Source organism: Accipiter gentilis, chromosome 18 (genome assembly GCF_929443795.1).
Source record: "Accipiter gentilis chromosome 18, bAccGen1.1, whole genome shotgun sequence".
Classification (NCBI taxonomy): domain Eukaryota; kingdom Metazoa; phylum Chordata; class Aves; order Accipitriformes; family Accipitridae; genus Astur; species Astur gentilis.
This window is the reverse complement of record NC_064897.1, coordinates 23,691,179-23,706,502: the sequence shown is the minus strand read 5'-3', so window position 1 is coordinate 23,706,502 and position 15,324 is coordinate 23,691,179. Positions and strand designations below refer to the sequence as shown.

The 15,324-nt window shown below is 40.6% G+C and overlaps 1 protein-coding gene across 1 annotated transcript in view; it reads left to right on the top strand.

Moving 5' to 3' along the window:
- The first annotated feature begins 1,349 nt into the window (after positions 1-1,349).
- SLC41A2 (solute carrier family 41 member 2) overlaps positions 1,350-15,324 on the top strand; it is a 52,453-nt gene continuing 38,478 nt past the window's right edge. Inside the window, exons 1-3 of the mRNA XM_049822355.1 lie at positions 1,350-1,459; positions 9,333-10,073; positions 12,049-12,156. Coding sequence (XP_049678312.1) covers positions 9,519-10,073; positions 12,049-12,156 — 663 coding nt within the window. The 5' untranslated portion in view covers positions 1,350-1,459; positions 9,333-9,518. The remainder of the gene's footprint in view (positions 1,460-9,332; positions 10,074-12,048; positions 12,157-15,324) is intronic.

Here is a 15,324-nt window from a genome sequence, read left to right as displayed (position 1 = left end):
CAGGTTTATAGTCTAACCCGTTGGCAACAGAGGCAGACGTGATCTTTATCTGAGTTGCAAGGTGGCCCAACTATGTACCCAACGCTGCCTAACAGGTGAGCACGCACAAGGCATGGATATACAAGGGTAGGGGGACAACAGCATCCGTAGCCCAAATTCCCGATAAATTCAGGCTTGAGACAGCACTCACCACTGAACTAATGGCTCTGAGCTTTGGGCTGTTTCATTCGTTTGATGCAGTACTGACTTCGAGTTCAGGCCGATGCTGGTATTGTAGGGCAGATTGTTTTTTCCCCAGTGCTGCAAATACATTCTCCTGTGCTTAAGTTTCTGCTTTTCCACACACACCCACAGCAGCTAGCTCTGGTTTATGGCAGACACTTGGTGACTTGCCCATGCCATCTTTTGTTCTGTCTGTAGAAAGGAAAAGAGATGTTGTAGAGTTAGCTGCTCTCACCACCGATAAATCCCGCTTCTCTTTTCTTCCTCTTTCTTCCCTTCCACCTTCCACTTAAGGCATCCTCGCTACTTCGAAGTGTCGAGCAACAACCAAGGAATAATACTAGTAATGATAATAAATGCAGAAATTTAGCCGGCTTGACTATTTTAGCGCATTACTATAAAGTGTGCCTCAAACCAAGAGTTTCCAGGATCAATTAAAAGGGCCCGGCAAGGCCTTGACTCCGATTTAGTTTAACACAGGCAGCTGATGCCAGGGCAGTTTTACTCGCAGACTCACGTTTAAGCACTCGGTGTCGCGCACAGGGTATACAGACCAGCTGGGCAAGAACGACAATATTCCGACTGACCCAAATACGTAAAAAACTGGGTTCCTGGGGCAGCTATTTTTAGCCAGGTGGCAGGAAAGAACAAAAAAACCCGCCCTAGTAGCCGGCGTTCTGGCCTCGGTGACTCCTGTGCTAGGTCGCCAAGAAAGCTTCTGCGAGTGGAAGCAAGGGCATCGCCACCGCCCGCCGGTTTTCCCCGGGCTGCGGAGCCTCGGCCGGGCCCCCGCGGAGGGAGAGCGGGAGGGAGGGAGACGGGGGCCCGGCTTCGCCCCTTGCCGCCCCCGAGCCCCTCAGGGACCCCCTCAGGGCGGGCGAGAAGGGCGTCAGCGGGGAAGGGGAAGCCGGCGGCGGCGGGAGCTGGTCCCGGGGGGCGTCGGGCCGGTCTGTGAGGGACCGCGGCCCCGTCCCGTCCCGTTTTCTCTCCCCTCAGGGGCTTGGGGCGGGCGGCGGCGGCGGCTGCTGCGCATCACGGGCCACATCATCGCGGGGGCCGCCCGCCCTCCGAGCCTCTTCCGCGCCTGCTCAGTGGCGGCGGCGCTCACCTAAGCTCCGGAGCTGTCACCGCCGCCGGGCTCGTCCCTCCCTCCCTCTCCCTCCTTCCCTCCCTCCCCGCCCGCCGCAGCAGCGATGGAGCGGGACGGCGGGCCGCTGCCGGCATCGCCCTCGCCCAGGTGAGGGGAAGGCGCTGACTGAGGCGAGGGGTGGGCGACAGCGATGATGGCGGGGGGGGCGGGGGAGGGCAGAGGGGTGACCTGCCGCCCCGGGCGTGAGGGAGGCGGCGGGCGGGAAAGTTTCCTCACGCCTGGCCGAGCGGCCGCAGGCGCCGCCCGGCCTGCGGGCGCTGCGATCCCCCCCCCCCCCGCCCTCCTCCGGCAGCGCTGCTCCTGCCTCACCCCCAATGCCGGGGGTGGAGCGGGGTCCGCAAAGGGGCTGCGGGGCCACACCGGACCGCCCGTCCGCCTTCCAGGCGCGGGGCCGGCCCCGGCCGCCGTCCCCCCGCCGTGGGCGGTGTGGGTCTCCCCGGTTCCCCCTAGCCCGGGCCCTGAGGCGGCCGCCCCTCCTCGCAGCCTCCTCCTTTCTTCACCCGCAGACGCCCGTCTCCGGCACCGGGGCTCCTCACCGGCCCGGCCGGGAGTCCTGCGGCCGGCCCAGGGGTGCTGAAGGGCGGTAAGGCCGCCCGGTACCGCTGCGCTCCGCAAATCCTCGGAGCTCTTTTTCATCGTGTGCGCACAAATACGCGCTGCTGCAGGTAGCCTGGACAAGGAGCCTTCTCTTTGGTTTCCCCGTGCGTGAGCGAGGTCCAGCAACATCTCCAGCGGCCCTCATTCCACCCCTGTGTGCCTGCACGCCTGTTCCCACCTTTGCACCCGTAGAAATACGCCAGAATCTGCCACCGCAGAGGCGGTTGGTAGACAAGCGTGGAACCTGTATCCCAACCTTCAACGACCATCCTCTTTATTTTGTTTACAAGCGTTGTAATTAACATGTGATGGTACAGTTTTATTCTTTCCGTACTTTTCTGCCAAAACATAGGAGCTTTTTGTGATTTGCTCTACTTTACTTTCTACTCTGTCATTAATCCTCAATTAAGCTCAAGTTCTAGCTGGGTCTCTTTCTTTAATTTCGGTGAATATTATAATTTCCTCTCCTTCCACCCCCGCCCCGCTGTCCAGGATGTGTCTTCTTTGCTCACATTTGATCCTAGATTGTAGACCACACTACATTAGCTGGGCTCTGATAAATGGAACATACAAAATTAAATAATAGTTTAGTCTTAGAGTCAGGATCAAAACATAAATACCTGAAAAAAGTCTGCTCAAACATCTTTTCTAGGTAGGGTCCTAGCAAGCTCTAGTAGACATCCAAAGTTATCCTCGCGTTACCAGTTCAGTAATGCTGGTAAAAAGATGAGAGCAGGTGGGAAGACCTGTTTTGGCAGCATTCCCTATATTCACTTCCTTAAAGAGATTGTGAAACAGGAACCATAAATACTACAGTGTGACTGGTAGACACTTCAGAAGGAAAAATAACAGTGTATCATTTTCTTTTCAAATACCTTAGGATATTATCCACAAAAAAACAATGTGAAGTCTGTATCCTAGTGCCTGAGTTAATAAGCAATTCATCCCTCCTTGGTGATGACAGTAGAAACCTGTAATCAGGGTCCCAAATAGTACAGTTAGGACTGTACTATCCTGGCAAGTACCTATTGGTTACTTCATCTAGAGGATGGCATTAGCTCTTGTATTTCAAACTTTCCCACCTGCTTTTGATGGGCTGGATGTGATTTGCCTGGTATTTTTCATGTCGGTGTTCTATTTGGGTGATTTTACAACCTGACCACATTTCACAGCCTTGCTACCTTGTTTCTGGCTCTGTTTTGGTCTCTTCTAATTGCATTGCCTTGAAACTGTAGAGGCAAACCAAATCTTTTTCCCACAGGTGCTTTTTCTTTCCTTGAGGCCAAAATCGAAAGCTGCCGTGTTCAGGAAGTGGAATGCAGCAGTCTCAAACTTGTCTGAAAACTGAGCCTGAGGCTAGCAGCTCGTTCAAGAGCTTATATTCAAGAAAGCATCTGGAGGTTCTTTAATCTGTTTTTTCCTCCTCGTTAATTTTGCTTTTGTTTCTTTTGCTATTGATTTAACCTACAACTGCCATACAATAAACACCATGTTAACCAGTTTACTGCATAATATTTAAGAAATGGTATGTAATGCCCATATATCTGCCTTGCATGCAAGATTTGTTAATTTTCAGCATGTTTTCCAGTTCTTAGTACTCAGCATTAAGTATCTGGTATAAATAATCTTAGCCCAGGATAGCACCTTGGGTTCCGGATTCTACAAAACGGTTAATGATAATACAGTCTGTTTGTTTAGTCTCTATAAAGCTGAGATGATATGATGTAGCCTTCACTGTCTACTGATATGTCCACTACAGCAATGTCAATGATCAGCCACAGCTGTGATAAGGATGTCAGTGTGATACTGGGAACTTGTATGTGTACAGGACTCAGTAGTGGAGAAGGCTGTGCAGATTCCTCTATCACCTGTGTAAATCTTATTCTGAACTTAAAGAAGACCCCCAAACCCTCAAATTTCAAACTTTACAGAATCTCAGAATTGTTGAGGTAGGAAGGAATCTCGGGAAATTTTCTATTCAGCCACCTCTGCTCAGGGTCAAGGGTCAAGTAGAGCAGGTTGCTTAGGGCCATGTTCAGTTGGGTTTCAGATATTGCCAAGGATGGAGCCTCCATAACCTGTTTGGACCAGTGTTCAACCACCCTCATGGTAAAAAAAGCTTTCTCTTCTGTTTAAATGGAATTTCCTGTGTTTCAATTTGTGCCCCCTACCTCTCATCCTTTCATTGAAAAGAGTCTGGCTTCATCTTTGCAGACAGAAAAAGAGTCTTTGAAGCCAGAAAAGAATCCAGCTTCATCTTTGCTTATTATGGCAAAATATTAAAGCTCAGTTTTTCATTGATGTTTCATATTACTTTCCTGACTCCCTTTCCAAGTCTTATTCTTGTACTGAGAGGTGTTTTTCAGACAGGCATGTTTAAGCTATTGTATTTTATTGTGGACTACCTAGAAATGCAACATAGAGATTATTATTGCTTTAAAAGATTACCTGTAAAAAAAATGTTTGCAGCTTTTAGGAGAAATTGGGTTTGACTGTGGTGTGATTAGCTTTGGATCCTGTGAAAGCCCTCAGTATTATTTTGATAGGTGTTATCTTTTGGTTTTGTTAGCCACACTCTGAAAGAAATCAGAAAATTAATTTTCCTGGACCTGGACTTTGACAAATATTTGTTTTAGCCTGTCATAATGTTGACTCTACAAAAGTTTCATACTTGATGATTCACCAATCTTCCCTCTTCCCTTTTTTTTGGAAGCTCTTAAAAAAAGCATGGTGATCTAATTGCTAATTGTTTTCATGCTTTAAATAAATTATCAGCAGTCTAATCACTATATGATCAAATCTAGCTGTAGAATCTAGTCCCTTAATCCTGCTAGCGCTAGATGTTCTTTAAACCCTGGGAAAGTATAGAAGCATCTCTTTCCCATGCTCTTGAGAACTGAATCATGGGTGTGTCTGAAGCAATGTTGGCAATTTGTTTGGGTACTAATGAAGAGCGTTCTTGGTGCCTCTTCCTGAACAGTTACATTTTCTTTGCCATCTTCATCTTTCTCAGATGAATCAAGACCAATCAAGCCAATCAAAGGTGAAGGATGGAAAAATGTGATAATGATCAGGTGTTCAGTTTCAGAGCTGAAGTATCTGAGATTTTTCTAAAGCAGCTATCCATTTCCAAAAGTCAGCATCTCTTCCAGCTCATAGTCCTGTCCATTTTCCACAACATCTGCTTCTGCTTGACCATTTTACAAATTGTATATACCGTGTCCTTGTGTATTTTTTAAATTGCTGTATGCATCAATTGTTTTAAGCCTTCTGGGTAAAATGGGTTTTTTATCTGTTGGATTGCTAAGTGTCTCACTTTTCAGGAGCATGTCTTCAGCAAACAGCAGAGTATGGCTGTATTTCCGATTTGTTTATGTTTGCAGGGCTATTTGTTTATGTTTGTTTGTGTTTACGTATGTTTGAGGGACTGAGAGAGGTGAATAATACACAGTAATTGTTATGTGGTATGAAATTTATGAAGGAAAAGAAGAAACGATTAAACATAGGTACTTAGGAGATGATAAAGAAGTGGAAATCATTATATTCATAGTCTAGGCATAGCTCATTATTTTGCTTGTAGGGACAAAGACAAGGTGTCCTTTCATTTCGTTTATAGCATGCCAGGTATGATAAATTTGAGTCTGCTTCCTGGCTTCTCAAAGGATCTTTGTGTCTCTCTTTTCTTTTTTTCAGTCCTTCACCTTTCTCTGTAACTTCCTGATTATATGGCAAGAAACCAGATTCACTTGTCTCCTCTTCCTACAGAAACTGGACATGGGGTTTTGGAGATTTTTACCTTCATATGAGTTACTCAAGTAGAACTTGCTTCTTTAGCTGACCATATATTTTCTAGACAACACTATAAAATTAGTGTTGTTCTTGTCAATGATAAAGCTTCTTAGGAAGTGCTTGTCCCTGAGATCATACTGTTCCTTAGATGTCTTGCTGCATTTTGCAGGTACAACCCACCCCCCACCCTCCCGAAAAAAAAGAATGCAGCAATATTAGCATCCTGTAACTCAGGATAAAATTATTGCATCAGGTGACATTTGGAGAATTATCTTTGTTGGAACAGGTTTTCAGAAATGAATAGTTACATTCAGAAGGCTTCATAGTTATCTCCTCTCTGTATGCTCTGAGCAAGTAATTACTCTTCTTAAATTCTCATTTTTCAGCATTTATCATTAGCTCACTTTTTGTCATTCCAAGTCTTTTTGGTATGGAAAAACATAAATGACTGTCATCCAAACTGCTTTGTACTATTTCAATTGTTAGCTGTCCATGCCAGCCTCTTCCTCCCTTTGTAACTTGCTACTTGACCGAATCATTTTTCTGTTACTCTTTTTTTTTTAAGTGCCATTTCTATTTGTTAACACTTTCTCATATTAAATGAAACCACAATCTTCCCAAAAGATTTGTTTCTTTTAAAGAAGAAAAAAAAAAGTAAAAACTTAAAAGGAGAAAAATCCATATGTTAGAAAGATATGGATAATTAACCCAAATATTTTTGGCCAGGGTTCCAGACCAATGAATAATTTCCATGACTCACTGGTCTAGCACTCTGGTGATGTGACTGGAGGACATATTGGAGAAACCACAGAGAGAGCCAGACTCTGCCTTGTTAAAGCTATTGGGAAATTTTCTCAATGTATTTCCCTGTGAGTGAAATAAAATCCTTCCTTTGTTACTCCCCCCTCCCCTCCTAAAAAAAAGTAAAATACCCCTCAAAAAAACCAGTGAGTTTGCTGTGGGTCTCAGTACGTGTCTTTCATTATGGACACTTTTACCTCTTAATTCTACATCCCATTCTTGAATTCTGTCATAAAGTTTCTCTAATGTAGATGTTTCTTGTGACGAGCTGAAACTCAGCTGGCTAAAGTGATGCAAAACTTTTCCCTCTGCAAGCTTCCTAAGTAGTGTGCCACTTCCCATTGTCATAAATCAGTTGGCAACCTTCAGCACCCTAGACTATACCCTTCCTGAAATTTTAATTTTCCTTAACTTCCATGAACTCCTCTTGTCTTGTATTCCTCTTTATCCTGCTATAAAGCTCTTTGCTGTTGTCATTAGAAGTTGATAATAGTTAGGTTGATAGTTTAATGATACATCTGCTTCTGATTGTCTTTTTTTATGCACCGTTTCTTTTCTTTTACATAGATAATGCCAGCTTTGGGCCAGAAAGAAACAAAATTGCCTCTTTTTGTTCCTTCTGGAGCACTTAACAGAGCACCATTTTGGCCTGTGGTTAGAGCTCCTCTGGGACAGCAGCAAAAGTTGTTTTGTTATTCTTAATTGAAGTGTGTGGAAAACCAGAACTGAGGCCTAGGAGTTTTTATGCACTTATACTAAAAGGTTCAACGTAGCACAATCTGCTACAGAGCGGCAAAAGATATTGCAGGAACCTTGGTTACTTAAATTCCTCTGTCGGTCTTGTGGAAAAAAGATTGCTTTTTGTTGCAAAACTTGACTTCCTTCTATATCAAGCAATAAACTCCATTGTCACTTTTTAAATATGCGTTTCTTGGTCAGAGCTCCCTTGGATAAAGCAATTGGTAGAGGGAAAATCTTCATGTTGCTTCTGAGTCGTCTCTTCACTCAAAAAACTCAAGTAATTCTGTGAGCAGCTAGACTTTTGAAGTTGATTTGCTGTGGCCATATATGAGTGAATTATCGTAACAAATGTTTGAAGATGCCTTACAGCAAGGGCACAAATTTGGATCTCTTATAAGGCTGTTAGTTACTAAAAGCTTTGACATCTCTACTCTCTGATTGCTCCAGAAATACTGGATCACTTAGAAACATTGAAATGGAGGGGGGGCAAGAATAGGGATCATAACATTAACGGTATGATCTTAGGAGCTCAATTTTCTTAGGAAACATAGATTAAAAATCCTCCAACCCTAAACTATTTTTAATTCTTGCAGTCTGTAAAAATATGTTTTCACAGCTTTGCATAGATACAGTGTCTTGAGCTTGTGGAGTTGTGTTATCCCACATCATGCCGGTGTAGTCTGCCTGACCTTTGTTTCTTTGTTTATGCCAATCATTTGGAGTCTAGTAATAAATACCAAAGTCAACAAGGCTCCAAGTGAAATTAAGACTGTTCTTTTAGTAAATTAGCATAATTATTATCACAACATGAAAATTGAAGAAGAGGAAGGTAAAGTGGCTTCTGGTGGAGAAAATACCAAATGACTTGAGACTGCCAATATATCATTATTTAGTTTTCTATCATGATGGAAATTTCAAAGTAGAAACAAATGCACATTAGATCATATTAAACATAAAAGTTAGAAGACTGTATTTGCAAAACAAATTGACCACATCTAGTGTCAATATTGATCAAATAATTATATTTTACTGGTTACTAGACGTTAGAATAACCTATCTTTCAGGAAATATCTGCAACCTACACCTCATGCAAAATTAAATTAAAATAAGGTTTTTAATACCTTTGTTTTAATTATCCTCTTAACCTTTTTTGTAGTTTTAATTAAATTTTAATATGCCATATTTATGAATCCAGTACTGTAGGTTTATTTTTATATTAGACTAATTTAAACTATTTTAGACTAATTGGTCTGAATTTCAGTACTGTTGTAGTTCCTTGATATTGTAGTATTTATGAAAAAATGTCCAGTTTTATTATGTATATAGTAGCTCTTTATATTTAACATAATTTGTATGTTTGCTTCAGACAAAAATCAGTTATGATTTTAAATTAGCGTGCTTTTGAATTGTACATATATTGGTTTGCCACCTTTTTATGGGGATGGAGGGCAGGGACTGTCAACACATAAGGCCTTTGCCATGCAGAATATTGCTTTAGGCTTACCGCCTCTGATAACGTTTTGAAAGTTGGGGGATTTTTCCTTATTTTTTCTGGGCTCCTTGCCATTAGCATAGAGTGGGAGGAACAACAGTGGCTCCACAGTGCATCACGTGGGTTTTATTTGTCCATACCCTTGCACCTTGCAGAAATACTTTTCCCTGGGGACCTGCTGCCTTCAAGGGCACTGAAAGTCTAGGTCTACACACAGTACCTGCCTGAAGACTTTGCCTTCCTGGGCTTCCAGAAGGCAAAATCTAGGCCCTCACCAATTCACTTTCAGTCCACATTGCTGTCAGTTTCTTTCACTGAGAAGTACACTGGTTTGTGAAACTTTCTCACCCACCAACTTTCCCTTTTTACCTTCTGATTTCTTTCAATTTAGGCAGTTAAATGTCGGAGGAGATTGGCATTTCTACAAATACTTGCTTTGGAAAGATACTGGGTGATCTGTAAATTTAAATCAGTATCCTGTGTCTTCTGTAGAGTTAAAATACTTTAGATCTTGAATATATGCTTCTTACTTTTTTGCAGATCCAGTCTTGCTTATGGAATTGTTGAAGATCTGCGATCAATGAAAAAACATTTTTGCATGCAAAAAAGGATCATTTTGGCTTATCTGTTTTAAAATCAAGGGTGGCACTCGATGACTCATCTACAAGATTTCTTTGCTGATATCTGAAGAACAAAGTGCTTTTCAACCTGTACTTCCGTAGCACTATGACTAACTGTAAAGGCAGATCTACCGTCTCCAAAACAAGTAGTAAAGTTCATGACAGAGAAGGTTTTGTAAACTGGACCATAAATCTTAATACAATTCAGTCTGATAAATTTTTGGGACTGCTTTTGAGTATGGTTCCTGTTGTTTACCAAATAAACCAGGATGAAAGACACAAAAAAGTGAATGGTGTCTGGCAAGATGGATTACAACCAGCAGGACACAACTTTAATGTTAGGTCTGAACAACACACAGAGTATCATCACTTCTCAGAATCGGGTTTTCATGGTAGTAATGGACACAGCCCATCTAGCTGTAGCCCTAAATACGATAATTTTACCAGTTATAATTACTGTGATGGAATGGACACTTCAGAAACAGATGCTATGTTGCAGGAAGACAACCTATCCAGTGACAGTAATGAAGATATCATTGTGGAAGGAAGTAGAAAACAACCCAAAGAATCTAGTAGTATTATGGCATTACAGATACTCGTACCTTTTTTGCTAGCAGGATTTGGAACTGTTTCTGCTGGCATGGTTTTGGATATTGTACAGGTTGGTATTTGCTTTGAAAGATGTTTTTTTAAACAGGTAGTCTGTGAGGTTTATAATTGTAATGTGTGATATTGTAGATGTTTACAATGTTGGGGAGTAATTAGGCCTGTGTATGGTCCTGCTGCTATGAACTCTTTTTCCCCAAACCTCGTCTTAAGCAGTTCCAATGTTTAATTTGGAGTCATTCAAGTCTTGGTAAGTGTTGTCGCTTAGCCACAGTGAGCTGGTGAATAAAACTGTTACCTTCTGCTTTAACTAAGGACAGAAATAGAGTAAGGGTTCAAAATTCTGTTGACACTAATAAATGTATACATAGTCAAGTGGGAGTTGTAATTAACCATGATGCCACGATACATAGGTGTTTAAAAAGATTAGAAGTATGTATTGCATTATCTCATCTCCTTGTGTGCTTCAAGTCTATGCAATTTCTCAAATACTATGTAGATTTGGTCCATGATAATGCATATGGCATATGAAAATATGCATTACATTCATATGTTATATGAAATTTATACGAAGTGATTTAGAGCTTTTTTGAACATTCAGGTGTATGTAAGTGACTTTTTAAATATAAAATTAGGTATACCAAACACTTGGAATTACAAACATTGGTGGTCTGAAGAGGGCTGCAAAGTCATGTGCCCCTTGAAATATAATTGTAGTAGGTCCAGAGAAGCCAGATTATCTTGGTATGTGGTAGCAGAGTTAACTGATGATAGTTATTCAGGGCTAAGATAAAATAGAACTTTCTTTCAATTTTAAGACTGAAGTTTAATAATATTTTCAAAACCTGTTTTGGAGTGTTATATCACTAAGACCCTACTGACATGGAACATTTTTAGGACAAGGTTTCACCTTGTCTTCCTTCCATTAAGGGAATGTGTTTGTATAGCTGGATTGGCGGCTGGACTGAGATATACCTTGATTTTTCCTTCTATATTACTTTTAATCCTTACTGGTTTCCCTTTCCAGCTCACCATGAATGAGAAAGATGTAGCACAAAGGCAAAAATAAATAGCTACTGTCAGTACTATCTTTTTTTCACCTTAAACTAAGCATTAAACTGTGATGTCAGTAAAGCAGAATTTTGAAATGTGACAGGATATGCTTTAAAAATGAAAATTTGAACACAACAAGCATTCTAAGCTTGTTTTTTACAAACCAGTTCATGGCTATTCTTTCCCACTAGTAAATACTCATGTAACTTCACATATAGGTAATTCTTGGATCTTGTTTACGTTTGAGAATTGAATACTTTTATTTTAATTAAAATAAATAATAATTTGAATGATTGCAAATCCCAGAATACAAAGACAATTTACAGTTTGTTAGTTTAGTTAAAGTTGGTAAATGATTACAAATTAAATAGATGGATTGATAGACATACAAAGTAGCACAGCATTTCAGTGCTGAGAACTCAGTGCACAAAAAATTATGGGAGAGTTTGCTTTATAAAATCTGGGTTTTGGAAAACTGTACTCTTCTAAATTTCACACATAGAGGTGAAAGAATAAAGATAAGTTTTTTTCACTTACCGGTTCTGTTCATTTGATGACTAATTCCTTGCTGGTTTTACGTGAGGTTTCTACACAGCTGGAAGGGAAAAGATGAAAATATTATTGTAAATTAAGAGCAGAATTCAAGAGCAGTCATAGTACCTGGTACTATTTCAAAGTCATGAAAAAAAAAAGACTTCAAATTAATGACATCTTTTTTTAACTAGGTTTGTTTTAAGGCCAAGTTTTATATCTTACTTTCGGTATTCTCATCTTTGAAGTAGTAATATGCAGTCATAAATCTATTTTATCTACATAGATAACAGTTCTGGCTTTAGACTTTTAGGTCTAATATGAAAAGATTGATTTTTTTTTTTTTTAGAGGATTAAGTTACAAGTTACAGAATTTTTTAAGTGCTTTGCAGATGGTCTAAAGACAATTTTTCAGTTGTATGTTTCCTACTGTATCCTTTATATAGCACTGGGATGTGTTCAAGAATGTTACTGAAGTTTTTATCTTGGTTCCTGCACTTCTTGGTCTCAAAGGAAATTTGGAAATGACCTTGGCATCCCGGCTGTCAACTGCTGTAAGTAACTTTCTCTTCCCCTTTGCTCTTCAGATATATTTTGTAAATATTTCAAAAGGAAAACAAATCTTGGGAACACAAGTGTTTTACGTTTATGGCTTAATCTGGCTGTTATGGGGGCTCTTTAAATCTGTTTTTAAGTTAGCAAACTTAAAAGGGCAACCCTTTTCTGATCTCCACATGTCAAAATTTTACTTCTTTTATCTCTTCTGAGTCATCATTCAAAACAGATACAGTAGATTTTTGAGATTTATATATGTATTCTGTAAAGTTGACAGATCTCTTTGGCCTTGAGGGGGGTTGAAATAGACTAACAAAATGTGTAAGTTTTGGACACATTTTTCTAAAGGCCACTTGTGTGGCACTGAAATAAAACATTGCTAACACTGCTACTCCAGATCCCTGTTGATCAAACTGTAAGAAACTCTTTTGTAGCTTTCTGGCTGAATAATTTCATTCCTTTTTTGTTGTGGTGGTTTTTTGGGGTCTGCTTATTTTTTGTGTGTGTCAACACTCTTACATAGCATAACTAGGTTTTTTCTATGTCTTGTTTCTTACATATTTGTCATAGTTCTTTTCTACATCTCAGGGGATGTTCCATCTATCATTTCCCTTACCATTCATCTTTTCCCTTACCATCTATCTTTTCTCTGTGTGTGTGAATAACTGTAGTGAACAAAATGTTTTAATAATATGGCTAAACTATTTCTGGTACCTGAACTGGGTATCTCTGTAAGACACTGCCTAATGCAGTGTTTCTCCTTTGTAAGATAATTTTTTCTGTTCTCCAGCAAGGCCCCCACTCTCTGCCTGTTCCTGCTTCAATGAATCTTTCAAGAAAATGTTTGGTCAAAGGTATATATAAAAGGTGTATATAACTCCACATGAGACCTTACTATGGCTTTGTAGGATAGCACTTCCCTATTTCTCTCCAGAAATTGCTCTTGAAACTTTGTAGGTTTATATGTACTTATTTGCCTAGCAGTGTCAGATTTAGACCTCACAGTCACTTTGTGATCAATGACTGCATCCCAGTATTTCTCCTCCTGTCTTATTTCCAGCTGTCACTCCCATCTTCTGGCAGAAATATTATTAGTCCATAAGCGCATGACCTTGCATTTCTACTGTTGAATTTCATCTTGTTTTCATTGCTGTAATCCTCAAGGTCATTCAGGTTTTGTACAATATTACAATGCATTGTATTGACAAGGTCTCCCAGTTTTCTGTCATTAATAAATGTCACTGCCACATTATATTGAGTTATTGCCCAAATGCACACTGTGATGGACATAGCCTTAGCAGTCCTATGAAGGTTTGCTTGTGTCATGCTTATTATAGAAATTGATTACTTTTGCCCCATATGCATTCTTTCATATGTAAGAATTGACATGTTGTGCGGTATCTTTATCAATGGCAGCCTTAGCTATTCAGTCTTGTTTTCTGTTTGATTTTAATGCTCTTACTTTTCTGAGTATTCTTACTGTTTCTTAAGAATATTTTGTGTTTAAACCTTACCACCTTTACTGTCAGGTATGAATACTTCTGTCTTTTGCCTTAATTATTTTTTTTTTTTATGTTGACCTGTTGTTTAATTTATTCCTGACTGGTCCAGTTTGTGGCCTGAGGATTGAAAGAGCTTGTATTGCATAGTGAAATGTATACCAAGTCCAAGATCTACCTGTGCCCTACTGAAGGCTTAAAAAAAGAGGGTCAGAATCAGCTCCACCTCTTCTGCTTCAGTTAATGGGATCTTTAATTCTTTGTCTCAATTGAGCTTATGACCTTTGCGAGATCATGACTCCAGAACTTCTCCTCTGGGCTAATCAATGGCTGATTTCCCCATCCTCACTAATGCCATCTCATTTGTAAACCTTGCAGCTCTCAGGGGACATTTGGAAAAGGGTCATGGAGACCCTTTTTCTACACTGGGAATCCTGACCTTGGTTCTTATTATCCATCAACGATTACCAAAAGTCAAGGAGCTGATCTCCTCTCACACACACAGATAAAGGATACTGGAGTTTCTGCAACACTGGCTGCATGTTCAGTGGTTAACTAAAGTTGACATCATGAGGTTCAGGCCACTTCCCTTCAGCCCAAAATGGCATTCTTAAGAGTATCACAGTAATTGTGTGATAACACGATCTGTAGATGTCTTGAACGTGATTTTTCAGAGGCAGTTTGGCCATTTGAAGCCCAAGCTCCTACCAAGACCCAAACAGTCCATTCTGAGAGGGTTTAGTTTGAGTAGTGTTACCAGGGCCACTTACCACTGTCATTAAGTCTCACCAAGGCATAAATCAGCTGATACTTCAGAGGTTTTTACTCAAGCATGCCATGAAGGCTTCCTTTCACCCCAGAAGCAGAAATTGTCATATGTCCGTCTTGGCCAAATCAGGTTAGCGAGCTCTGTTCACATCCTTCTACCATGAAGCTTAATTAGCTGGCTAAGAGGTCAGTGAAGTGTACATTCCTTCAGACAGTGCTGTGTTGTGTGTGGGAGTTCCAATTTCTTTGGCATTGCCTGAAGTCACAGTCACAGCACCACTAGCACCAAGCTACTTCCCAGCTTTGCATCAACAGACTTGTGGGGGTTTTTTTGTCATTGGTTTGTTTGTTTTCTAATACCTCTAATTTCCTTCTATGACCTGTTTTCTTCAAGAATCATGACAGACCCTGGCCAAAGTTACACAGGTGATTGAAATACTTTGCAGCACTTAGTCATATTGTAAGTTCATTAGACATCCTTCACAGGGAGGAGGTAGAGGCTTGTCATGGTTCAGTGAATGTTCTCACTTTTGCCAATGGTGGCTCTAATTTGTTCTAGCTGGCAAAGAGCCCATCAGTAAATGTTGTAGAGTGTGTGTGTATATGTGCATGTGCACAACACGGTGGAGGTTTAAGAGAACGATACTGTACAAAATAAGAATAGTATAGATCATTCATTATCAAGATAATGCTAACAAGATCATATTTAGTTTTTATATGTCAAAAAACAGGAAAAAAAAAAAGGCTTTTATCTTGCAAAGAACCTTCCAACTTTCTCTTATGTGTCTTTTTTGACACTCAACACCAGTTGCAATGGGCACAGGTCTGTGAGCTGGTGGATAGCCAGCCATATGCCCTGTAGTGATACTGCGAAGACAAACAAATACACAGGAATTCTGT